Source organism: Solenopsis invicta, chromosome 16, assembly GCF_016802725.1.
Source record: "Solenopsis invicta isolate M01_SB chromosome 16, UNIL_Sinv_3.0, whole genome shotgun sequence".
Classification (NCBI taxonomy): domain Eukaryota; kingdom Metazoa; phylum Arthropoda; class Insecta; order Hymenoptera; family Formicidae; genus Solenopsis; species Solenopsis invicta.
Genome location: NC_052679.1, coordinates 16,176,757 through 16,202,053, shown reverse-complemented (window position 1 = coordinate 16,202,053; position 25,297 = coordinate 16,176,757). Strand labels below are relative to the sequence as shown.

The following is a 25,297-nucleotide window of genomic DNA, read 5'->3' as shown; positions in this document are numbered from 1 at the left end:
AATACTTAATGTTCACTGATTCGAGAAACAATTTAAATTGTCTCTAAGAATTAAAATTAATATAACCGCTTCCGAATAATACTTTGTCTAAGATGTCTAAATAGGAGGTTTAACTATTACATTCTCGGGTATTTAAAATAATTCGGCACGCCTGCGCGGCTGTTTGAGCACATCCAGATTTTATTTAACCATGTGCAACAATTTCTGATAGGCATATTGATTCGCAGCTATATCAAAAGACTAGAAACCAATCTCACTCTCGTGTTGCTCAACTCTCAGACTCACACTCGGAAAACAATTGCGCTCGGGAATTTTTCGTGGAAAGTAACGCGAGAGCACTCTGTTTAACCAATTAAAAAATTTTTCACGGTGCGTACGACCGCATTTCGACTGACGCGTTAACGTTAATCAATCGCGAAAGAAAAGAAGTGTTAAATTACCACGGGCTCTGATCTCTCAGAGATCGGAGCCGCTCGATCTGGAATACATGTATAACGATGGAATAATGAAAACGTAAAAGTAATTTATGCGCAACTCGCCGATCTCCCGAAGGGTCAATGGTTCGACAAAAACTCGACAAGAACTGCGAAAATAATCGATGGACTCGCGATCATGCTTGCGTCACGGATTGCGTTACGGTTGCGTTTGAATCCTGCCTCCGTTTACAAGACATCGATACAACATGAAAGTACCGCTCACTATCTTTATGTACACATAAAGATCTTACATAAATACGCAGAGATCGAAGGATAGATATTCCGGGATTTACGCGATCGTATTTGCGACTCTCCAAGTCAGCTTCAAATTCGTTGAAAGAAAAATCTTGCTTTCTCTTGTAGGAACATATAACTTTTTTTTATTTATTTACATACGAAATTGGAAATGCGCTCTGTTTCAAAAATTTCCACTTACAAAATTTAGTGTCGCTGAAATTTTTTATTTACATGATTCATAATGCGATTAAATTTGCTTACGAGATTCTTTCGTCTCTCGTAAAATTCAAAATTTTTAATTTGTCACAAGATTTAAAATATTTTTATGTATATCTACTTAAAGTTCTTTATTTATAGAACCTATGAAATATTTTGAACTTATTTATTTATTTTACTAAAAACTTTAAGAGTTAAAATGAGGAAATCGATTTGAGAACAATTCTTTTTTTTTGTTGTTTTTTTCTTTTAATCGTATCGATTAGACGATTACGCATCTCTCTTTTTCTCTCTCTCTTTTTTTTCGTTATCGCGGAGATCGCTCTGAAGGAGGGTGTGATAAAACAATTAAAACTGCACTCGTTTCTGATTAAACTGCCGTATTTTGGAGCAGCGTGTCCGCGAGTCCGATTCGCACGTCTTCGATCTGTAAGCGTCACCGTCACCGATCCCTTCGTACGTCGAACTGTATAGCCTAGAATATCATCGAGATGTGATACAAAAAGATTGTCAAAATTGAATTCATTATCATCATTATCATCATCATCATCATCATCCGACGACGCCCGACACATTCACACATACAGCACGCTTCCTCGCGTTCTACGGAATTGCGATTATGAGCAATGTCGTTGTGAGGTGCAACGACCGACCGTCAAGTTCTCTAGCTACCTAGCCATCGACTAAGCATACGTGTTTTACGTAATACCGATGTCTACGTATTATCGCCTTAAAACCTACGGGCAACAGTCTTCTCGGGATCCGACGCATGAGATCGCATCGGATACTCCTCTTTTGTCCCTTTCCGATCATTTTCCTCTTCTGTTTCTCGGACCACGTGGTTTATCGTCTTCCTACGAAGATTCGCCGTTTATCGTTAATTATTTCGGTATTTTGATTCGTCGTTTTTCTACGTCTGGCAATGGAGAGAGTGGAAAATGCACCGGAATCAACAGAACATCTTCTTTGAGCGTATTTTCCTTCTTCTTCCGGGAATGTTTTCCCGAAATGTAAATGTATGCATTTATTTAGTTCTATATTTTTCTCGCTCATACTAAAGTTTACATGTTAATGACGTCGAACTTTGAGTACTTCGATTCGAATTTGTGCCTAATTCGGTCAAATAAAATATCAAGATTCTTAATTCTCTTAATTTTATTAAAATCATGAAATGAGCAGTGATAAAGTATAATAAACTTTTCGATAATTAAACCAGTTTTTTTTTTGTCGAAATATGAATTATCACATTTCGGTATTTTACTTTTTTTTTACTGAAAGTTAACCTTTGACTTAATTGCAATTTCATTTTGTCGATATTGTCAGTTTTCTCAGGATCTAATTAAACTCGTTTCTTCGCACGGAAAGTCTGGTTTTTAGAAATTACTAAATTTATAGTCATTTTCTTTTTTTGTGTCTTCTTATTTCGATGAATCTTAAATCTGACCAAATATGATCATTCTTAATTAAAAGATCGTACATAGTGATCATCTGTGCGAATAGCAATTTTTCTTTTCTAAGAGTTCTCCCAAAGGATTCATTTCCCGTAAGTATTTCGCTGCGACTGAAAGCAGCTTTAAAAGAGCCTCGTTGAAACAATCCATTCGGTATGATTCTACCCTTCGAGAGTAGTTTGACTTAATAATTGAAGCAGACAATGTTATTTCTCTAAGAGCGACTTCTAGGTGTACCCTAAAGCTCTTTTTCAATGACAGCTCGCCCAACGGATCTGTCAGGTTCCAGCTTCCAGGTAATCTCAACGTTAAAGATTCCATCTTCCGCGACCTGGAAGCTGCGATGTGTACTTAAATACTTATTTCCAAGTATCGCCACCCGTTGGCCATCATTCGGGGATGCTCTCGAGCGTCGTCGAAGTTAGCCGTCAAATGAGCAGGCATAGCTTATTCCGATTCTTTCTCTCTGGGAGCAACGCCTTAGACTTGCCGGCGTCCTCCGAGCTGCTTCTGGCGTAGAGAGATCTGCTGATGCGATGCCGGACGTCTTTACTCAACGTACGTCCGCCCTTTCTCAACGAGGCGAACCTGCCGAGCGACGATCTCTCCGGCATTTGTTCCTTTTTGTCGGCGTGAGCGCAATTTAAGGTTGTGACCGTGAACTCGATGTCCTTAGGCTCGTAAGAAACGAATTCCTCCACTGGTTCTTCGATCGTGTCGCGATCGATCCACGTTAGTCCCATCTCGACCTTCTCCGCTAAATCCTGCCAGTGCTTTCGGTTCTCCGTGGTGCCCTCGTAGAGCGGCAGTATCCACGGGAACGTTTCCGATAAGACCTTGTAGAGAGGCAGGCAGATCACGTCGATGAAGCCGACCTGCATCTGCGGTAATTCATCTCGCCTCTCGCGGTCCATCATCGCCACCGGCTGCTGGTTGAGCTGAAGGCGCTCCAGGTCGCCTTGATCGAAGAATTCGTCGGCCACCAGCTTCGCCACGCGATGCTGCACGTCCCAGGGCTTCGCTATCGCGCTCACGTCGCACGCAGTCATCATCATGCCGCACAGTACTGCGAAAAAGAACGGGCAAAGTTAGTCGATCGCTCGTGACGATTTTAAAGATCGTCGAAAAAAAATCAAGAAGAGCTTACATTCTTTCTTCTCTTCGCTCTGCCAATCGAACTCGCCCTCGTCGATCACTTCCATGAAGCGATTCCTCTTCTTGAAGTACATCGCCAAATCGGTCGAAAGAATGGCGCTCTCCACGACTTTCATCACACGCCTGTAGTCCTCCATCGATAAATTCTGAAAGATGTTATTGCTGTCAGAATTCAGGATCATGACGCACTGATCGAAGTGATGGTGCTCCATCGTGCTGGTCGAGTAAAGGATCGCCAGGGGAGATTCGGTTTTCATCTGAAACGCGTTGTTAGTACCGCGATGGTCGAGATCGTGACAGAGACAGGCCACCAGGAGCCCGAGAATCTCCAGATCGGTCATGAATTGTTCCATCTTGCCGGTCTTCAGCATTGCGAACATCGTTTGCGCGACGTTTAGCGCGTGCCGCCAATTGTGGTACTTTACCGGTCTGTTGGGAATAATTTAAGATTGCGCGTTTAGTATCTTGAGAGAGAAGCATTGTGGGACGAAATAAGCGAAACGAGATTGAAATGTGTACCTGTAATTCTTCTTCACACTGAGGATCCATCTGCACAGGACGTCGTACGGTATGTGGAACTTCTGTATGAGATCGCACTGCTTGAACATCCTGATGGTGGCGCGGCACGTGTCCTCGTCGGTGAGGTCGAAGTCGATGAATGTGAAACTGAAGAGGTTGTACGTCTCCGCGGACGGTATAGGATCGGAGACGAGCCGCAGAGCGTCGTCGTTGTTGGCGGTCGCGTGATAACTTAAGCACTCGAGGGCTACTTTCTGCTTCGCCATCAGCTTGCACGCCGATTCGTACATCTGCGTGTTGTGAATGCCGAGGCCGCAGAAAATAGCGAACGCCTCGAATATCGACACGTCCGAGTCGGTGAAGGATGTACCGTTGTCCTGCGAACAATTTGTTTTATTAATTTCATTTTTAATTATTAATAAGTGTCTATTATTCTTAATAATTTTGTTCGACGATTTTTGATAAAGAAAAAATACCTCTTATTATAAAGCCAGTAAAATCTGTTAAATTTTTCTTTGTTATGTGAATTTTTTATGATTTCATTGCTTGACACCCGGTGATCTATTCTCAAGCAGCATACAGCATTTAAAAAATCACATGTATAATAGCGTATGCAGATTATTAACTGCTTATTGAGGATTATTAAGGATTAAATGCAAAGTAATTTAAATGCAAATACAAACTATCAAAAACAGATTAATAATAGATTATTCAGGATTATATTACAGATTATTACGGATTACTTGAAAATTAAGAATGAAATTTTATCAATTCGAACCTTGTTGATCAATTGAGCAACTCCAATGACGATTCTCTGTCCGTTGACGATCGGCATGCATAGGATACTTCTGATGGGTTCCTTTCCGCTCTCTATTACACCTTTCTTCAGCCACGTAGCGACGTCGCCAATATTGAGAATTTGACCGCTCGCGGCGACGTATCTCGCAATCTGTCCCAATGAACTCGATAGATTGTTGTTGCTTGGTCGATAGACCCGGGCTTCTTGCGTTTCGTTCTCCATTTCAAATACCATAGTAAATTTGCTACCTTCGGTCGATGTCTGAAAAAAATAGATTATTTGGACATTATATAAAACTTGAAGAATAAAAACAAAATCGTTGGCTTTTCTAAGAAAGTAAAATTATACAGTATCGAAAAAAAGAAAACACGAAAGATAAACGAAGAAACGACGAATATATGTTTTTTTTTTGTTGGGAGGGCTGAAAAATTTCATTATTTATTTATGTATGTACTCGATTTATAAAATCGGGACACTCACGTGCTGTTGAATAATATCCTCCATGTCGATGTTATTGCTCTGAGCCGCCAGGAAAGAGAAAAAGATCATCAGACTTACAAATTCGAGTAACACACGTGGCGGTGGCCACTCACCTCTCTTCTCGATAACGGCTTTCTGCTCTCTTGCACCGATCTCCCGGGCCGCTCGACGATTTTCTCGAGATGCCCCTAAAGCGAGACTTAGCATCTCTTATTGTGCCTTTGAGTATCATGCTGGATGTTTAATTAAACGAATATTGTAACATTAGTAGAAAGTTACTGAATGCGTATCGATTGCCGAAATTGTATCCCATCAATATTTCATATTTTTTCTTAATATTTATAGTTATTTATTAATTATTACATGTTTGGTCCTTTTTTTGATGAATTATTGATAAAATAAGTATTAATGATTCCTTATAATTTTAATTACTTTAATTTATAAATTTGACACTGTAAAAAAGACGATACCATTTAAGTGACCGGTTGTCTCTCTTTTGTTGCTATAAGGAATATTTATAATAAATTAATTTGTTATTGATGAAAGGTTAAACATTGCAGTAATAAATACTGTGTAACAATAGACACCTGAAACATCAAGCTTCAATTTCCAACGTTTACTTACGTACAAATCAGTTCCAAATGGAAAAAAAAAAAAAACTTAAATGGTACACATTCGGCAATTCTCTTTTATATCCAATTAATTAAACGGTAATTTGTTTTGCAGCTAGTTAAAAAAATTTCTTTTTATTTTTCGCAACCTTGTTACGATATTTATTGTAGGTAACGTATTGTGCAAAAATGAAATTTCTCGCGCGGAGAGTAAGCAGACTTACTGCTTCGCCGCAGTCCAAATCCAGCAGGTAAACGGCGCATCTCTCGCACTTGAGCAGCTCCTTCGCCTCGGTCATGATCTTCGTGACAAGACACTCGAGATTGTTCTGCTCCTCAAATATGTTCCGCGCCAGATTGAGGAGTATCTGATTGCGTCGGTATTCCTGTACGGACAGCTCAAACAACTGCGCGTTCTGTATGCCGATGCCACAGAATGTGAGGTATCTACGATAATCGATGCCGTCGTAAAATTAGACGCGCGATCGTATTAATAAACGTATCGATCGCGCGCGGCGCCGATTATAATTGCGCGTACATGGCAATTACATAGTCTTGTAACTGGCCTTGCGCCATTATGCAATCAGTTAAATGCTAACGTCAAATGCTCTAACGTCAGCCTAAGCGTCCGGTACTCGGTTATCATTACGCGCGATTATTATGCAAAACTACAAGCTTTCGAAACGTATCTTCTATAGTCTTCGCCCACCTTTGAAACACCTCGACGTCCCTGTCCGTAAATTCGTTGCTGCCGTTCGTCTTGTTGATGATCTGGGCGACCCCGATGACGTCGCCCTCGTAATTGCAGATCGGCATCGACAGAATCAACGTTGTCTTGTATCCGGTTCGCATGTCAATGGCGCTGTTGAATCTCGGATCCTGATAATCGTGGACAAAAATATCTATTTTCATCTTGTCGACTAAATTAAAGACAAAGATACAAAACTCGTCATCGATTAATTAGCTCTTAGATGATTATTCAGAGAGTCAGTTACAGTTTTCCTTCGTCAAGTTACCGCGTAATAATCGTAACGTCAATGGGATTGAACGAAAGGTTCAGTGCTCGATGAATCGATTAGATTTGACCCCCTTCCCCACCTTCCTCCCCAAGAAACGAAAGCTGAAACCTCGTAAGCGTCTTTGATGTTGATAATCTCCTTGGTTTGCGCCACGTAACCGGCGATACCGACTCCGAACGGTATTCTGAGTTCCTCGTTTTTAGCCCGTTGAATGGCTTCCTCGAGCTCGGTCTCCTGAGTGACGTCGAACAGCTTCGCCACCAGGTACCGGTCCTCCAAGGGTCCCTTCGCCAGGAACAGGCTGCCGCGATCGGCATGAGTGAGTAGGCCGACGTTCACCAGAATCTTGTGGCAGAGGACGTTTATGTCGAGTTCGTTCGCCACGTCCCTTATCAACTCCATAAACAGGTCGCTTTCGTCCAGTCTACCGAGTTCCTCGCGACGATCCATCAGCGTACTGTAAGTTCTGAAAGATTTAGTACTTACGCTACCTAAGAACGTAGCGAGTATTGATTCGGTTTGAAAAGGTGTTTTTGAAAGATTTATTACTTTATAAAAATATAAAACGCGCGTTACACATGATTTTTATTAGATATTTATTGAATATTATTTTAGTTTATTATATTTTATTTTATTATGATAGATTGTTTGCCTTAATGTAACATAGAGCGATTTGATTACAATATTAAAATGTGAGATGAAATTATTTTGTTGTCAACATTGCTTACTTGCTGGGGCTCCTGCTGCGCTTTGCGGGTGAACTCGAAGCCAGCCAGGTCTGAAAGAGATCGGATGTGACGCTGTTGCGTTTACTCCGATTGAGCAGGCTCTCCTCTTGCTGCACGCTGTGTGCGCTCGGTACGCTCGGTGTTATCGTTTGCAGAATGCACGTGTTTTGTAATTTCTGCCGAAGCTGGAGACTCGCCTTCTCCCGCAGCCACGTTTCGACCATGGCAGGATGCGCCTCCAGATATCTTTACCATGAAGATTATTTATTTTAAATTTTACAAATTTCTGTTAATTTTCCATAATATCTAAATGATACATGTGAAAACAAAATAAGTAAAAATGATCCGTGTAAAGTGCAATATGTTGTACGACAACGCTAACGTTTCCAACGTTAAAACTTTATAGAAAGATTTAGAAATAGTAATTCAACATTGAGCAACGTCGAATCAATTACCTTCCGACCTTATCCATGGTGAGGTTGTCGTCTTCGTCGTACTCGTGTATAGTATCCTGGTAGCTGACTCTCTTGCCTCTGCACAACCTGGCGATCTCAATCTCCACATCAGTCTTTATGCTTGTACTTAGGAGTACTTTTGATTCTGATCGCACGGACGTTTTCAACTTTTTGGGACTATCGGCGGAGCCGACGATTTCCGATTGCTCGGGATTGGACGAGCGCACTAAAGGACAATCGTCCTTCTCCGATGTCCTCTCGGACACCGATTTTGTAGAGATCTTCATCGTTTCGAAGTTCTCGAGATTATTGTTGTGATTTGCCTACGAAGGGTCGCAAATTGAAATTATCTGTTTGATCGCGCCACAATTGATTTTATTTCACTAATCTCTGATTCATATTACGTTATTTTGAGAGACTGAAAAGGGAGGCATATTCTAAATTGAATAATTGAAGTAAATTGAATAACTTTGACTGTACGTTGTATCATGAGCAGGACTTGGATTTTGATAGCACACTTAAAAAAAAAGATTTTTAAACGTTTTGTCGATTAGCGCTTATTATATCTTAAATTATTGTTATTACAACTTTTTCTCATGTGACTTTTAAAGAATCTTTTGAATTTTTTAAATGTATCAATTTTTTACAGTAAGAAATTTATTAATATAATTTCTCATATTTCTCATTAAAAGAGAATCAGGAAAATAAATAAAATTTGTTTAAAATTTAATCTAAAGTATTAAAAAAAAAATATTTAAGAATTCTCATTTTTCTTATACGCCATTTTTTTGACAATTTTCTAATCATCAATATCCAGGTTCTATTCACGAAGTTGTTAATTTATTTAAATTGCAACGATTATAACGACAAAAGCATTAATGCAAACTGTTTAATTACTTCCGTGTCGACGGCCTCCGACAACTCATCATCCACTTCGTCTTCTGCTTCCATATCACCTTAATGTAACGTGCATCGAGCGCAATAGGAACGTTCAGTTATGCGACGAGGGAGAGTCGTGCGAATGAGAGGAAGCTTTACGTTCTCGTCGCCTTTTCATTTCCCGGTGTTTACGTACGTCTCCGCGAGTCTCGGAAATACTAATCTGGAAAAAATATGCGGTTTCTTCGTGATGCGGAATATGTCGCTCTGATAATTTTACTCTTATATTCTACTCTACTCGCTGGTAATATCGAGATCTTATTTTTTTTGCTTCTTTGTTGTAATTTATTAGCTTGCAGAAATAATTCATTAAAGGAACGTTAATTAAATGTACTTAAATAAATTAAACCAACAATTCTCATTACTCTGAACACGTCGATAAAGATACGACGAAATTATTATTGTTGCACGAGTCGCTTTATTTATAGACGAGTGCTCTTCGATAATTTGCATTGATTTTTAATATATAAATATGTGTACATGTGTGGCAACATGTAAAATTCAATTTTCCATTTTACCGCCTCAGTTAATGTGATTCACGTTGACGTAATTCATGACGATTTCTCAGTTGTCTCGCTCGTGGAATAATCCGACGAGATCTCGTGCAATTTATGACGGATACGTTTTAAGATTTCACGATTTCATCCGAACATTCGAAATGTTATCCGCGAAAATACCGAGAATCGAGGACGAGCCCATGAATTTTATATTTTATCGATGTGAGCCGTGTGACTTGTATACGGCGGGATCTTTCTTTCCTCGACAGTTAGTCCTCGCTCTTGCGCATTTTCGTCTTCTTTGGCTCTCCTCCCTCCCCCGCGGAGGGCCGAAGGCAACGACCCACCGGGGAAATCCACGTCTAATCACTGAATTATGAAATTACGCAATTCAATATTCATGAAGAAGGCCGCCCAGCCGCCGCCGCGGGCGTCTACAATTCTCAACGAGAATAACCGCTTCGCATTAAGTCCCTTGTTAATACGTTTCCTGTCGATGATTATCCTCCCCGCGCGTCTCTCGCTCTTATAACTCTGACATTTTATCTGCTAAATTGGAATTGAGACTGCAGATAATTGGAATGTCACCAATGATTGGCGACACGAGTGGATGCGAACTCAATAAGCATTTTTGTTGAATTTTCTCTCTAGTATACGAAGCGCACTGTAGATCTCCGCAATTATTTTTACTACGAGACACCGTCGCATTACATTTAATTCCGATCCCCCCAAAAAATTATTATTATACTTGAAATATTTGAACGCACCGCAAACGTACTACATCTATTGACTTGGTTTTCTAAAAAATAAAAACATATTCCTTTCATTTACACAATACAAATAAATAGCATTTTTTAAATTGTTTATTTGCGTTATTAAAGTTTGATCTGACAAAAGTCTTTCGATAACTTACTGCTTAAAAGCTATTAGAGCGATATTTTCGCGAGCACAAATCTTTATGGAGATAAAAGCTACAGGTCCATTTTTCCCAATTTCTGCGTATTAAAATACACTCCCTCATAATGTTTATTTTACGTTCAGTTTAATTATAATTGGTTAGCGCAGGCTATGCTTAGAGTATAAGTATTTGAAAAAGCTACCAATTTGACATGCTTCAATTCAGTTATTCTAATAGAATAAAAGATACAAATATAATTGTATTTTTTACATTTTACATTTATAGAATTTGTGTGGTAATTGTCAAATTAAGATGGAACATGCTATTAACTCTAGAACGCAGTATCTCTATTGACTGATACGCAGTATTGCTATTGAATTTGAAATTTACTATGTAAATTTTACGTCCGAGAAAATTGGCCACTCTTAATTAATACAACATAAGACCTTTATACATTTTATATTTTCATGGACAGAATTTAAAATCTAGATAGCAATCTAATCTCTTTATAAAATTGATGATTTATGAATTTAGAGCTTTGTGAACTCAATCTAATTATTAAATTAAAAAGAAAGGAAGATGAAGCACGCTATCAAATTTAATCTTGAAACGCCATAGGATATGTAGTCCAATGTCTTCTCGTAAAAATGTAACATACAGTTAAGATGAGATTGAATGGAATATTTCAAGAGTACGTCAAATTTATGCACGATATCATCCTAGAGTTAATCAAGTTGAAACATTAGTTAAAATTAATAATTTTTTAGTTAAAGTTAACAACTTTTCTTCTCAATGTAGAGTGGAGGAAATAGAATGTTTGAGAATTGTACGTCAAATTTACTAACGATATCGTTCTAGGGTTAATTACTTGAACACGGAATCGAAACATTTAAGAATTTACGATCAAGGACTTCCTCGGTGATGTCATTTCCACGATGCATAAATTCGATCTCTTGTTTGCTTGTAATACCTGAAGAAATACGCGAGCGTAAACACAGCCGCCAGCGTTGCTCACCTGCAGTAAACCATTCGCGAAGAATGTCTTATAAATGCAGCACACCCGCGTGTCCGGCCCGAAATAGCCATCACTCCTGCAAAATGTCATTCGCGATTCCCTGGCGCACGTGAACGCTCGCCTTCACGTACAATCGAGTCCTTCGTCGGCCACGTAGGGCACACGTCATTTCAACAGATCACTATGTCCCTCGACGTTTCGTCACCATTTCCCTTCAACGCGAGCGTCATCGAACGTACGGGTGTACGCAAAAGTCGCATTTTATTTTTATTCCACCAGCGATTCCCTCTCTGTAAACATGCCCTCCTTCCTTTCGTCGCGTCGATATCCTTTCTTTAATTCAAGCATGTCAAGGATACATTCGGTCTATTGCGTTTTTCGTTCTCGTCCAGCTCGTTGTGCATCGAACACGACGTACTACTCCCGAAAGCGTTCAATCGCGATCGACTGGACGGAACCGATTGCTCGCCGAAAAGCGCGACCGTCGCCGCATCACGATCACGCAGACGCATCTCGTGTAACTTGCGTATTTTTTTTCACGTTCAAGTTCGTCGTCGTTCGATATATCCGTCACGGCGTGTTTCCCAGCCTCCGTATCATCCTGCGAGAGCACGGCACGGCATCTCACTTGTCTCGCTGGCCTTTCCCGTCGCAAGATTTACGACCGAGGATGAAAGCTTTGCCTCTCCCAAAGTTAAACTCAACCGCGTTTTTCTTTCCCCCCCCTTTTTTTTAATCTAATCTTTTTACCTTATTGCGTTATTTCTCGTACCAAGAAATTCTTTTTATTTCTCTCTCACGTCAATTTATTTTGGAGCGTGCGATATCGCGCGAGCACGAGACAGGATCGTCGCGATCGCGCGCGATCGACATCGAGTCTAAAGGGGAGGATCTCCAGCCGCTTCCGGGAGCGAGATCATCGTCTCCTCCGCACGCGGCTTCGATCGTCTCCACGTCGTCGGCCTCAAATAGAAGAGCCGTCCCCTTGCCCCGCGCGAGTTATTTATCGAGGATCGCCGCGATCTCGTGCGGGAGCAGGATCAACGCGCAGCCCGTTGACACGCGATCGCGAACTCGAAACCGCATCGACCGGCACGTCCCCGCGAGTTCCTCTTCCTCGTCCTCATCCTTCCTCCGCCTGGACAGGATTGTCGCGTGAGAGAAAAGCAGATGCCGCTTAGACCTTCACGCTCTCCGCCGATCAGCGATTATCTAATAATAAACTGATCTTAGGTCAGTTAGAGTCTCGAAGCGATTCGGTAGGCTGTTACTCGTCTCCGAAGCACCAGCTTCCGAAGGACCTCTCCGTCCTGCCAGTGTCATATTTCGTGATTAACTGCTCGCTGGCAGTTTCCACTCGCTCGGGATAAGTTCCGTCGACTTTCGTTCCAATTTCGGAGATTCGTGTTCCCGGGGGGAATTTCGCGAACGACAGCCCCTCCGCCGAGCGGAGGGATTATCCCGGGTCCAGGACGATCGCTGCACGCGACGATCCACCAGCGCTGTCGCGTATCGCAGACAGCGTTTCGCGCCGGGACGCGACGCGACGCGACTCCGGCGATATCGACGACGACAGCGAACGGCTACGGACCGGTTGAAAGCTCCGAGCTTACTGAAGTCTCTCCCTCTCGGGTCAGGCGGACGCGGGTGTTCGAGGAGAGAGAGAGAGAGAGAAAGAGAGAGAGTGAGAGGAGGAGGCGACGGCGGCGGCGGCGGCAGCAGCAGCAGAGTGGAGCTCGGCTGGTTACGCGTCCGAGCCTCCCACGGCTTCTCCGCTTCGTCCGCTCCGCTCCGCGCCGCGCGTCTCGTACGCGCTACGCTACCGTCCGCGATCGTCTTGGGATATCGCTATCTTCGCATCGAACGCGCTGCTCTGAGAGTAACGTCTGCGTATTTGCGTATCTCTCTCTCTCTCTCTTTCTCTCTCTCTCTCTTCTCGATACACGTGAGTCCGACGGGCGCTCGCTTATCGTTCTCGTGGTCGTGAGTACTATTCCAGTAGATATCGGTCCTCGCGCGGCGTCTGTGTGCGCGGGGTGACGAGGCTCACGAACGCTTATCATCTCTTTGCGAGTAAGATAGCCGCGCTCGATGTACGCGTGTGCGCAGGACTCACGGATGCTTATCTACCACAACTGGTGTGGACAAAGTCGCGCGTGTGTACGTATATGTACGTCTCTCTCTCTCTCTCTCTCTCCCTCTCTCTGTACATGTGTACGTGTGTGCGCACGTGCGGCAGGGATACCGAGGAGACGTCTTCTCTCTCGCGCGCGCTCTCGTCGTGCTCCGGGAAAGATCGATAGCGGCCGGCGGAGAGAGAGTATCCCGGACGCAGGCAGGCAAGCAGGCAGGCGAGCAGGCAGGCGGGTAGACGGGCAGGCAGGCAGGCAGGCAGGCAGGCAGGCAGGCAGGCACGCAGGCAGGCAAGGCAAGCGGACAGGCAAACAGGCAGGCAGCAGGCAGCATCCCCTTCCGCCGTCCGCGAGATTTTCGGCTTCGAAATTTCGCGAGCGCCGGCCGGCGTACGCGTCGATATCCGATGATGATGATGCCGCGCGCGCTCGATCGATCGACCCGCGTCGCGCCGCGTCGCCGTCGCGCGTTTCGCTTCGCTCTCTCGCGCGCGTTTCGCGGAGGCTAACGAGCGCGGGACCATTAATCGAACACCTGTGCCTAATGCGTTTCGGGAAATTTAACTATCGACGTGTGCGTCGTTATTAATGCGGCGATATACCGGCGCGACGTTACGGTGTTGAATTTCAACCCTTAACTGCGCTGGTATCTCACTCATGAAACTTTCATGAAATTCAGACAGTATTATAGCAAAAATTGCTACGCGAGATGTATCTATCGCTAATATCGGAACGTTAAAATAAATGAGATTACTCCTTTCTACGTGTGCGGCCTTCGAATATTCGATATAAAAATTGAGAATCGCGGTCCAGCGCGCAGAGGGAAGGAGGAGAGAGGGACTTTGCAGCAGTTGCTTAAGAGTTTGATTCTTCGTTCTCCGACAAAATGAGAAACGTTCCTACGACTCTTTATACGATTGCATTTACGACGGGCACTAGTCTTTAGCCTTATAGAAAATATCGGAACAAGGGAACGGAATGAATCTATAATTTGTAAGATCTACGCGGAAAGAACGATTCTGTTCAAGTATCTAAATATCTATTGTAGTTGGACACAGATCTGAAAATAATTTTATTGGACTCTCAAAATAATTGCGACGGATGTTTGAACAATAACAAACAATGCTGCAAAAAGTTTTGACATTCTAGCAGTTCAGTTTGAGGGTTTTAACAAAATTATCTTCAGATCTGCACCCAATTAAATTTCTAGACAATTTAGCGAAACCGTTCTTTTCATGCACTTAGAGACATGGCTTGACATTTGAAAGTAATTTCGCAAATTATGATCTTTTGTTTTGAGTTTCAATTAATCAAGTACCATCGACGGCACAAGCAGCGTCGGTATGCTCTTTTGTAAACAAGATTTATATCAGCTAACGAGCATCGCATCCTTCTCACTCCCGAAGCCGTATAATCGTTCGATATTATATGTAAACCCTTATCAATGCTAATTGGCAAGCGTTTCGTGTTAACGCTCCACGGTTTATTATGCAATACATACGCACGTGCTTATATAGCTTTGACGTATGTCCGTCACGTGAAAATCGGATTATGTTGATGCATCCATGTATACGGTGTGTCATACATTTTTCTCTAAATTTATTAAATTTCAATTGCTCTTCTCTTTTCAACTTGAATTAAAATTAGTGCAGCGTTTTAATTTGCAAGGTAGCTATACTTCGATAATCGTACTTTAAATTTCCGTCGAGTCCAGATGAGACGCTTAAGTTGCTAAAATCAATAAAGTTTCAACATTAAATATTAATGGATTTTGGATGTGTTATACGCGGTTAATTCTGCGGTCTCTTATCAAACTTCAGCCGAGGCATTTATCGATTATGCATTTGTCAGCTGGAAAATTTGTCAAATGGAAGAGAAAGTACACGCTTTACACGAATACGCTGCACACTCAGATGTTACACAGTGCCCTATTTTTCAAATTTTTCTTTCCACAACGTTAAGACGCGAGTCAAAAGTATGTATTCTTTCTTCAAGTTGTTTTGAATATTTGAAGATCATGCAGCTGAATTAATACACATCTGGTCTCTTATTATTACGATAATATGACGTTATAATATGTGCTTGGTTAATCGAAATTTTTATCTTTACATTTCACAAAGATATTACTTTTTCCTTTACGAAGCTTATTCGAAGATAAATTAATTGAACGACGATTAGCATTTTATGAGCGTCTGTCCGTGACGTAATCTCGCTACCGAAATCAATGTGTTTACATACATCTAGACGAGAAGTCAAAACGTATTTCTGGATTCCCATTTCTCGTGATCCTTTTTAGGACGATCAATCGACAATTAGCCGTCCCGATTTAAAGCGGGTGTCTGTCTCGCGACGAACGAAACGCTGAGGTTTACTTAATCAAGCTGTCACGATTCTGTTTCCTTATTTGTGTTTTTCTTCCTGTTATTATCTGCTCTGCAGTTTGTCTGCAATTTGATGTTAACTGCGATTCTAATTCCGGCACGAGATTAATGCAGCGGAATTGAGTTCTACTCTCCGTCGCGCGTTATGGAAGCGAGTCGCGCGTTTAGCAAGCCGTTTCTTTACGAGCTTGCGAAATCTTACTGTTACTTATACTCTATACAAATCTGTATAGAGATATTTTATATAATTGCAAATATTTAAACGAAGGCGTTCACTTATTGTGCAATTACATGGAAAGAACAATTTTATTGTGGTATCTGAAAATTTAGCTAGGCACAGATCGGAAAACAATTTTATTTGGGTTATCAAAATAATTATGTAAAACGTTCAAGCATGATGATATTGCTGCAAAAAATTTTGACACGCTACCAATCAGCTTAAACGTCCAATATAAATTTTTCACTGGTTCAACATAATTATTTTCAGATCTATTTCAGCAAAATTGCCCTTTCCGTGTACGCTTCATAACATGAAAGTTGAGCTTCAGAAGTTACGTAATACGAATGAAAACGCCCTTAAATGTCATGGAGAAAGACACGAATAAAAGAGCGTATGCGGGATTTATCATGGAAACATGAAGGTGCGATATAGGTTTTCAATATTTTCTTCTAAAATTATGTTTTTTTCCTTTAGTATAATATTTTCGTGGGAACGATCCAATCGTTTTGAACAAACAGGCACGATGCGCCACATTCTCAGCCTTTTCTCGACTTTTTCCCTCTCAGTGGTGGTGAAGTATGGAGGAGGATTCGAACGATTTGAGATCCCGGGACCTGCTTCGATTTACGCGTATCAGTCAATCGAGCTTTCCGGAGCCGCGCAACGATAAAACATTTGCCGATGTTGGTGGACAGATTGCCAGGGGACACCGATAACGCCGCGGACGGGCTCTCGTCCCGTTGGATTCCGGCCAGGGTTATGGTTTCGAAAATAGGATAATAGGACAGAGGATGGGAAGGAAGAAGATGGCAGCAGAGGGGGGGGAGAAGAAAAAGATCCGAGAGGAGTCATCAAAATTTGTAGGGGTCTGAATGACCTAGCGCTGATGAGAATGATAGGAGTTAGTGGTGGAGGGAAAGGGGGAAAGAAAAGCGGAATGGCATTAAATTTCGCTCAGGGTCGACAACGAGGGCTGGCACGTTTTATCGCGGGGTTTACTTCGCGATCTTTCATGCAACGCCGCGCCACTAATCTCAGCTGCATCACGGAATACAAAGATGAAGATCGGCAATGGCCTGCAGAATTGGGGCGTCGCGTGAGAGAGAGAGAGAGAGAGAGAGAGGGGGGGGGGGGAGTGCGAGGATGTTTAAAGTTGAAAAGGCTTCCTCGTCGACGAAGACGATAATGAAGAGGATATCGTTCGTAAAGGTCAAACGCGTGTACTAAGAACGGACCTTTCGAGAGAGACGGGCGAAAATCGTGATTATATGACGTCTAATTTCATGATATAAATATAAATGTTATATCTTTGTGAAAAGGACGACGGGTGGAAATGAATGGAAAATTTGCCGCGAAAGATGGATTATTTTGTAATCGCGTGGCGAGATATATTTACAATTAAGAAGATTACAGAAGAGGATCTTGTTTCCTCCGTCGTCATATCTCCGTCTCCCGTCTACATGCCGCGATCGTTATTGCTCGATATATCTCATATATTTACCTTGCCACGTTATCGCGTCGTTACTCTGAGGCTTCGCTTCAGCAAACGAGGCCATCAACGTTTCGCCGTTGCGGGGGCGGTCGAAAATCACTGGACCATCATCACGCTCTTCCATTAAATATGCGCGACGTTCTTTTGTCCATTCAGTCGTTGACTTTTCCACCCCGTCGTCGTCGTCGTCGACGTCGTTTGCGTTTTATCACGGCTCTTTTTACCTACCTCACTGCTAACGACGCGGTCGAGAGCTTTTGTGCGACGAACTTTGCACAGCGCGCTTTATTTCGTGCGGGATTGAAGTTGCACGGACCCCTCACACATATCGATTTCCTATTTATTTATAGGATATAATTTAACCAACATTAATTATTGACTCGGTACGGAATACCGAACAGGAGTGACCTTTTCGGTTAATTACAGACATGTGGCAGAAAGAATGAGCGTATTGTTTTGCAGGAAACTGCGATTGAAATGAAAATGCATAAATGATACGCAATTTACATACGTAAAACGTTCAACAAATGCAACGAAGTAATTATCTATTCAATCTTCGCTTGATATTATCACTATTACATACACTGTTATTTACTACCAGAGGAGAAAAAATGCGTTTTACCATTGATTTTACAACTGAAATTAGCATACTTTTGCAGAATATAAAATGCAGTGACATGAAAATACAGATATGTAACCGGTATCCAAAAGATAATAGTAGCGATGTAAAAATCTCCATAGCAAAACTCAACGTCGATTGATCAATTAATGACGTTAGCTGTGCATTATTAATAATTCAGCACTGCGGTTAAATTGATACACAGTTTTCCGAGGGGAGACTTCATTTTTAGAAAGCTCTCCACGCAAGTCGTTCACGGGATTGCATTTAGCTCCTATCGCGGTGGCGGCGGCGATTAGTTTAACACCCTTGCTAATGACGATCGGCGTTGTTCACCGAATAAACCCCGGGGTGCAAAGTCACGCCCCGTTTCTTCCCTCGCACCCTTCCCCCACGTTTACAAATCCTTCGAACATCGACGGCACGGCCGCCGCCGCCCTGTTTACGTTACGCCTCCGACTTCCCTCGAAGGAAAATAGCCGGGATTTATCCGCGCGCCTTTCCTACGATCAATATTTACGTCGTTTGATCGAACAAACCGAAATCATTAGGCTGTTCGGGGAATAATGGCTGGGAGTACACGGATCGCTGGAAAAACGAACGAGCCCCTTAATTTATAATGCCGGCGATACTGCGATTCGAGAGATTGAAATACGACGAGAGTATAAACATTTCGCAAAATTAAATGGAATCTAAACGAAGCGTACCTCCAATCACATTTACGGGGAATTATCTTTTATTTTTAGCTCTTCCCCGTGTTTTTACAACTCCGTGCGCGGATTTCTCGTGGCACTCGATTTTGCACGCGACCGATGGGGGACACGCGATTGATCGGAATACATTGTGTACAGCACGGTGATCTACGCAAGCTAATGACGAGTCAATGCTTGCGGTAGACAGCGGAACCATTAATGCAACATAAACGAATTTCGCTGCAGATTGAGTGCATTAATAAGCTTTCAGAACTACCGGCTGCGCTGGCCGATCGATCGTCGTCATTTTCCGCTATCGGAAGCGCATGTTTCTTGTCCTGTCTCGTGTACCCGCTTCCGCGAATTCAGCGAATTCCTGCTCTCCGATCCGAGAAACGTCGTCGTGCCACGGATGACAGCCGCGGGGATGTTGTTCGGCCAATAATTCACTTGGGTTACCAATTACGACGAAGACCCGGCTCTGCATAGCGCACTTAATTGGGGACACTGTAATATTACTAGACACTATTTCGAGGTGTTCAAAAGCGAATTTAATGATATTTGACATCGCGCAATTGTCTAAAATGGAGACAATGGCTCGCGAAAATTATATTATATAATAAACAGACGATATAATATTTTTAAAAACACAACTGATGAACCATATCTCTCGAAATGAAAAAAGAAAAAAATGTTAACACGCACGGAAAGAACAATTTTGCTAAAACACAGAATTGAAAATAATTCTGTTGAATTTTACATTAAAAAAAAATTGTATTGGATGTTTAGCTTGGCTGCTAGAATATCAAAACTATTTTACGTAACATTATCATGCTCCGATATAATTATTTTGATGGCCTAACATAAAATTATTTTCTGATCTGTATCTAGCTAAATTTTTTTTAGATAAAGCGCAGTAAAATTGTTCTTTTCGTATATGTAACAATTTACAAAGTTTCTCCGAGTTAATTAACATTCAGTTTGTGATTATTGCTAAAAATGTATCTCGTTTACTGTCAAAGATCTTCGTCGGAATCGTGAAATCTTTCGTAGGGCGTGATGGATTTTTGAAACGTGTCGTAGTCCTTCTTTTCCTCTTTCCTCTCCAACAACTTTCTTCGTTCCAACGTGAGGTATATCAACAATGGACAGTACGCTACATTCACGATGCCCACGACTCGCATGACCCACGGGAATCCAATAGCTTTGACCATTTCGCCACCCGTGATAGGCCCTTTAAAAAAAAAAATGCAATTTGTGCGATATACATCTTTAATATTTGAGATTTTTTTGTAACTATAAATCGTCTCAATCGGAAGCAGCGTTTGCCAAGGGCGGACCTCTGACTTGTACTTCTACTCTCTAAAATTATTTCCTTCAGTTCTATTAATACAACCGGTCTTAATTTTCCGCTCGAAGAACGCCTTACCTAAGGAGTAAGCCAAACTGACAGCCACTTGTTGGATCGAATAAACGGGTCCGTAGTTGCCATTTCGGTCCACTAAACTGGCCAACAACGGCACCAGAGCTGCATCCGCAACGCCGATGCCCAGACCCATTCCCAGATGCGGGAATATCAACTGCGACATTGTATTCGCAGACGGGATTAGAATGGCGCTAACGCCGACCACGAACATAGCCAGGATCGCCACTTTGCTGCGCCCGTAACGATACGCTATCACGCCAAAGAAGTTGGTCCCGATTAAGTAGCCCACGCTGTCCGGTATGAATACCGTGCCCAATTGCCATTTCTGCAAGCGATGTTAATCGAGAAAAGCAGTACGCACTTTTTACTTTTATAGAATTTACAGAATCATTCGCATCGAAAATTGAACGATCAGATTTTTCACTTTTTTATGCTTAATTTCACCAGCATTGATTAACCGTGATCTAACGGAATTCTGATCTCTTTGCTTATTATCGTTAATTGTGATAATGATCATAATACAGACAATAAGTTTATGAAATTGGATTAGTTGCAATAGATGAAAACTTGTTGACGGAACCTGCCACTGATACTTTTCTGTTTTCAAATAAGAGTTCTCTGTCTCATACCTTAGGTTTTATGTGAGTCCTGAGCCAAATCGGCAAGCAGGGTTCTAATATCGCCATCGGCGACGTCGAGCACCAAATTGCACCAGAGATAATGAGGATGGGTATATTGGACAATAAATGCAGCCAAGTAGTTTGCTGCTCGCTTGGCTAATACGCATGAAACAGAAAAATTTAAATAAATTACTTTTAATAAATATAAAATTGCATTTTTTTTTACATAAAATACGAGAAAGTAATTTATTATCATTTGTAATCTTTGGCATAATATAATTGACGCGACAAATTTATTAAAAAATTACAGACTCTAAAGTTACTTCATTTCTTGAAAGGACATGGACACTCATCGAATTATTCATATTTGAAATTATAAGCTTTACACATTTCTGTTGTATTTTATAAATGCAGTATTATCTTAATCAATCATTTATATATATAACCGTTTTTATTTTAAAATAATGAATATACCTTGGCGGTGGTTTGAACACCTAACGTCAGAACTTGCAGACCTGCGAAAATGCATTTCGATATTTTATTATCTTCACGCAAAGAAATATGTTTTCTGCAATATTATAATTTTAAAGGGTTAATTACAAATTACTAAAATGATGAGACTGGACACCAATAGAAAAGGTGCCATTTTTCCCTCGAGATCGTATAGCACGGAGCCGATTGGATAGCCTAGGAGGACACCCAGAGCGATACTGCCGAGAACGAAACCCATGATTTTGGACCTTTCGTCCTCCTCGGAATATTGAGAGGCGACCAATGACATGCCGGAAACTGCTATACACGCTGAAGCTATACCTTGAATGCTTCGCGCCAAGAACAGTATCTCGTACGTTTGTCCGAAGGCAAACACTGTGATAACAATGAAAACTTTGAGTTTTACAGAAGCGCCTTCGTTTACTTGAAGCCTTCAACTTTAAGCATCAAATTAACAAACAGTAATTTCGTCAAAAGCAAAATTGAATTTACCCGAGCAAACTGCTATAAAATATTCTTTCATTTTCATTTGAATGCAATTTTTAGTAAAATTTTAGCGACATTCGACTTTATTCCATTTCATTTATAAAACAACTTGTTCCGCGAAATCGTGAGATAAGCCTCGAATTGTTAAGGACGAACGTGAAGCTCTATTCATTAGAAGAGCGCGCGGATACGATCGAAAGTGTCGTTCATAACTTACGCAAAGCAGCTAGCAAGAGACTGAGATTTCCCAGGAACAGAGGTCTGGCGTAGCCCAGAGTACCGGTGAGAGTGCCCACGGCGGGATTCAAAATTAATTGGACCAGAGCCTTCGAGCTCAGGAGTAATCCCACTCGACCGTTTTCGTCCTCTTCGGCGCTCGCGGTCGTATTCGCGTCGAGCGTGCACAGATAATCCGGGATAATCGGCACTGAAACATTTTCGAATCAGCAAATTGTTTAGCTCGTGATTTGTCCCTTCTGCCTCTTTCTCCCAATTTGGTTCGTAATTACCGACTACCGTCAACAACACATTATCCAGGAAGAGACTGAGATAGACCACTGCGACGGTGATCACGCGACTGTTGTTCAGATCGTCTAATCTCATCCTTGATCATTGATCTCGGTGTAGGGTGGAAAAAAAATCGAACGCACTGAGAGCCACTGTATCCGCGAAGAATTTGGCAAGAAGTTAAGAATGTATCTTTAACGAAAGTTTGTGGGTAGTAATTTTTAATCTTCGATAATTAACAGATCGGTAATTAATCGGATTTAGAGACAATATTATTAAAATGAAGTATGGAAGCAAAATGTAAAAAATAAAATTGATTTGTCTCAATTAAATCTTCAATATAAATGTTTCAAAAGAAAAGGAAGCGAGTCAGATAGACGAGGTCCTGTGATTCAGAAGTGTATTATTTGGGACGGTGTATCTTCTCAATCTATTTTGAAATAAAAATCGGACGACTTCTCAATCTATTTATTTGAAACAAAAGTTTTCCGAATTTAAAAAAGTTGTACGTCTCTTTCTCTCTTTCTCTTCGGCGACCTGATAAACACGTAATTTAAGTAGATTCCTTCGAATTTCTCTTATCTTTTCTCTTTTTTTTTTTGTCACTTGAAAGACCGTTCTAAACGTGACTGGAAAGCGAACGAGTCTCGTGCGGGCTTTTATAGCCGCTGGAGCTCGTCCTTGCGCAGAAGCTTTTTCATGGTGGCAACGCGAAGGTTCGTCTGGATGGCGCACCGTTTCACGAGCCGATGCACTTTTCGATCTATCTCCATTATAGCGACTTATCGGTCGTCCCCAGCCGCTCTGATTTTCGCGGTTTTCATGGTGGTCTTATGATGTGGAAATAAACCTTAGAGCACAGGTGGCCATAAACCATAGGAAAACTCCGACGGGGGGGCTGCAACGAAGAAGCTGCGCGCGTTTGATAGAATTTTCGGAGAGTTTTGTACATGTATCTCCCTTTTTCTTCGCTATGTACGCTATATATGCGATCGATCAAGATTAAAAGTTTGGCAATCGGAAATTTGGTTCTCATCACGTTTTTATTTCGATATCAAACTTTAGTTGTTACGTGATTTAGCAATTAACGTGATTAAATCATTTTTCAAGTGTAGACAATTATAATTGATGTATTATCACGTATTTATTATACTTTTGTTCCATTGTGTCAAAAAATAAAATTCAGAGACTCTCGAAATCCATATAAATTTATAAGTACTATTATTTAGTTTTAAAAATTTTATTTGTACATTTTTTGTTATAACGTCAATATCGTTTTCTTTTGATCAATTAGAAATAAATCCCTAAATAATTTGTTGCTGAAGTTTGAGATTTTAATAATGGAGATGACCTTATATATTGCTGAATTTTAATTAATTCTGCATTTGGCATTGGAAAAAGAAATAAAAAGAGATAAAAAGGGTTCGCGCGCAAATGACGAATTGTCCTCTCATACGTCGCACTGCGGTGAGCGCAAACTTCATTTTCGCGAGTCCCTTTGTTGTATGCCCGCTATCTCTCTATCTCGTCATCGATATTCTCGCGGAGCACACACCTGTGCCCTGCTTGCGAAATTACGATCGACCATAATGCAATTTCGACGTTGAGGTACATGCCAAATTGATTCTGCGCCGCGTACGGCACAGCTTTCCGCTTGTGCCCTCCTCGCTTAATGCAGCGAGAAACTTCCGTCGCCGAATTGGTCAACGAGCTTGTCAATAATTACGAAGTTCAATATTTAGTAAGAATTATGATCGTATTTATAAATAAAAAAAATGTAGTCGAAGTCTTGAGATACGATATGGTTTGAATACTTTTTGAGAGTCTATTTAATATTTAATATATCGCGTATTTACAATCGCGATTCAATGAAGATAAGAATCGTCTCAAATCACTGAATTTTATTTCATGATTTCAATAATCGATTCTTGAGAAAAACCGATATGTGTACGCGATCTAATAATTTTTAAATCTTATGCAGACAAAAAGATTGATTATTTATACGAAAGGCTTGATAAAAAGTTTAATGGATGGAATTTTTAAAAGATTAAAATTGTTTTCTTAGCAAGACAAAGATAAATTTTAATCTTTAAATAATAATAAAATCTTAGTAATCTTCTTAGTCGAAGCAATTAATAATTGTCATTAAAGGAAAATTAAATAATTCGCGTCTAACAGTTAAAACATTTTTTATTAGCACAAGATATACGACAAAAGTTTTCTCAAAATGCGAACAATAGAATATTAGCATATTTTTATTTTATAAAGCATTAAACGACTTGCTGATGACAACAATAACGCGGCCTTGGTGTTTGTTATTGCGGCGTACAAGCGCACCGTGTTTACGCAAGGTCGCCGTACGGCCATTCGCACAATGAAACTCGAGTCGGCAGGTTGTTGCACGAGCCTTTCCATGTCGTCATATTGTTACCTCCTCGAAACGTGGTGGCAACAAGTAGATATAGAGTATCATTTAAAATTATTAGAATAAGTTGACTGTTACTCCGCATAATTGTGGATTCGTAAATGTATCTGGACAACTGTTAATTGCAAATCGACGTTTCGTATGATTTACTTTATTTATTTAAAGTACACGGGAAAAAATTTTTTTATATTGTATACAATTGTATATCAAATGTACATATATAAATATATATTATATGTAAAATATATAATGAAATATATATAATATACATAATATATATAATTATGTATAATATATATAATGTATATAT

The 25,297-nt window shown here is 41.0% G+C and overlaps 3 protein-coding genes across 4 annotated transcripts in view; 1 reads left to right on the top strand and 2 right to left on the bottom strand.

The window, feature by feature from the left end:
- The window catches only part of LOC105199349 (G protein-coupled receptor kinase 5), a 90,707-nt gene that overhangs the window by 1,570 nt on the left and 63,840 nt on the right, over positions 1–25,297 (top strand). The window lies entirely within an intron of this gene.
- Positions 161–13,552, bottom strand: LOC105199358 (cGMP-specific 3',5'-cyclic phosphodiesterase). Of its 2 annotated transcripts, none has more exons than XM_026136160.2 (13): positions 11,496–13,552; positions 9,044–9,248; positions 8,147–8,469; positions 7,692–7,937; positions 7,072–7,429; positions 6,654–6,823; positions 6,169–6,391; positions 5,447–5,521; positions 5,334–5,372; positions 4,833–5,114; positions 4,055–4,431; positions 3,528–3,964; positions 161–3,446 (listed from the first exon to the last, which is right to left on the bottom strand). In XM_026136160.2, the coding sequence occupies exons 2-13, from the start codon at positions 9,095–9,097 to the stop codon at positions 2,809–2,811; spliced, it is 3,222 nt and encodes a 1,073-aa protein (XP_025991945.2). In that variant the 5' UTR covers positions 9,098–9,248; positions 11,496–13,552; the 3' UTR covers positions 161–2,808. The 2 variants fall into 2 exon arrangements, with proteins under 2 accessions (XP_025991945.2, XP_011164723.2); XM_011166421.3 differs by having other exon boundaries at positions 7,072–7,420; positions 11,496–13,549.
- LOC105199350 (synaptic vesicular amine transporter) lies at positions 19,560–23,185 on the bottom strand. The gene is made up of 7 exons (XM_011166413.3): positions 22,565–23,185; positions 22,273–22,482; positions 21,678–21,944; positions 21,552–21,592; positions 21,087–21,233; positions 20,461–20,782; positions 19,560–20,265 (listed from the first exon to the last, which is right to left on the bottom strand). The coding sequence occupies exons 1-7, from the start codon at positions 22,656–22,658 to the stop codon at positions 20,048–20,050; spliced, it is 1,299 nt and encodes a 432-aa protein (XP_011164715.1). The 5' UTR covers positions 22,659–23,185; the 3' UTR covers positions 19,560–20,047.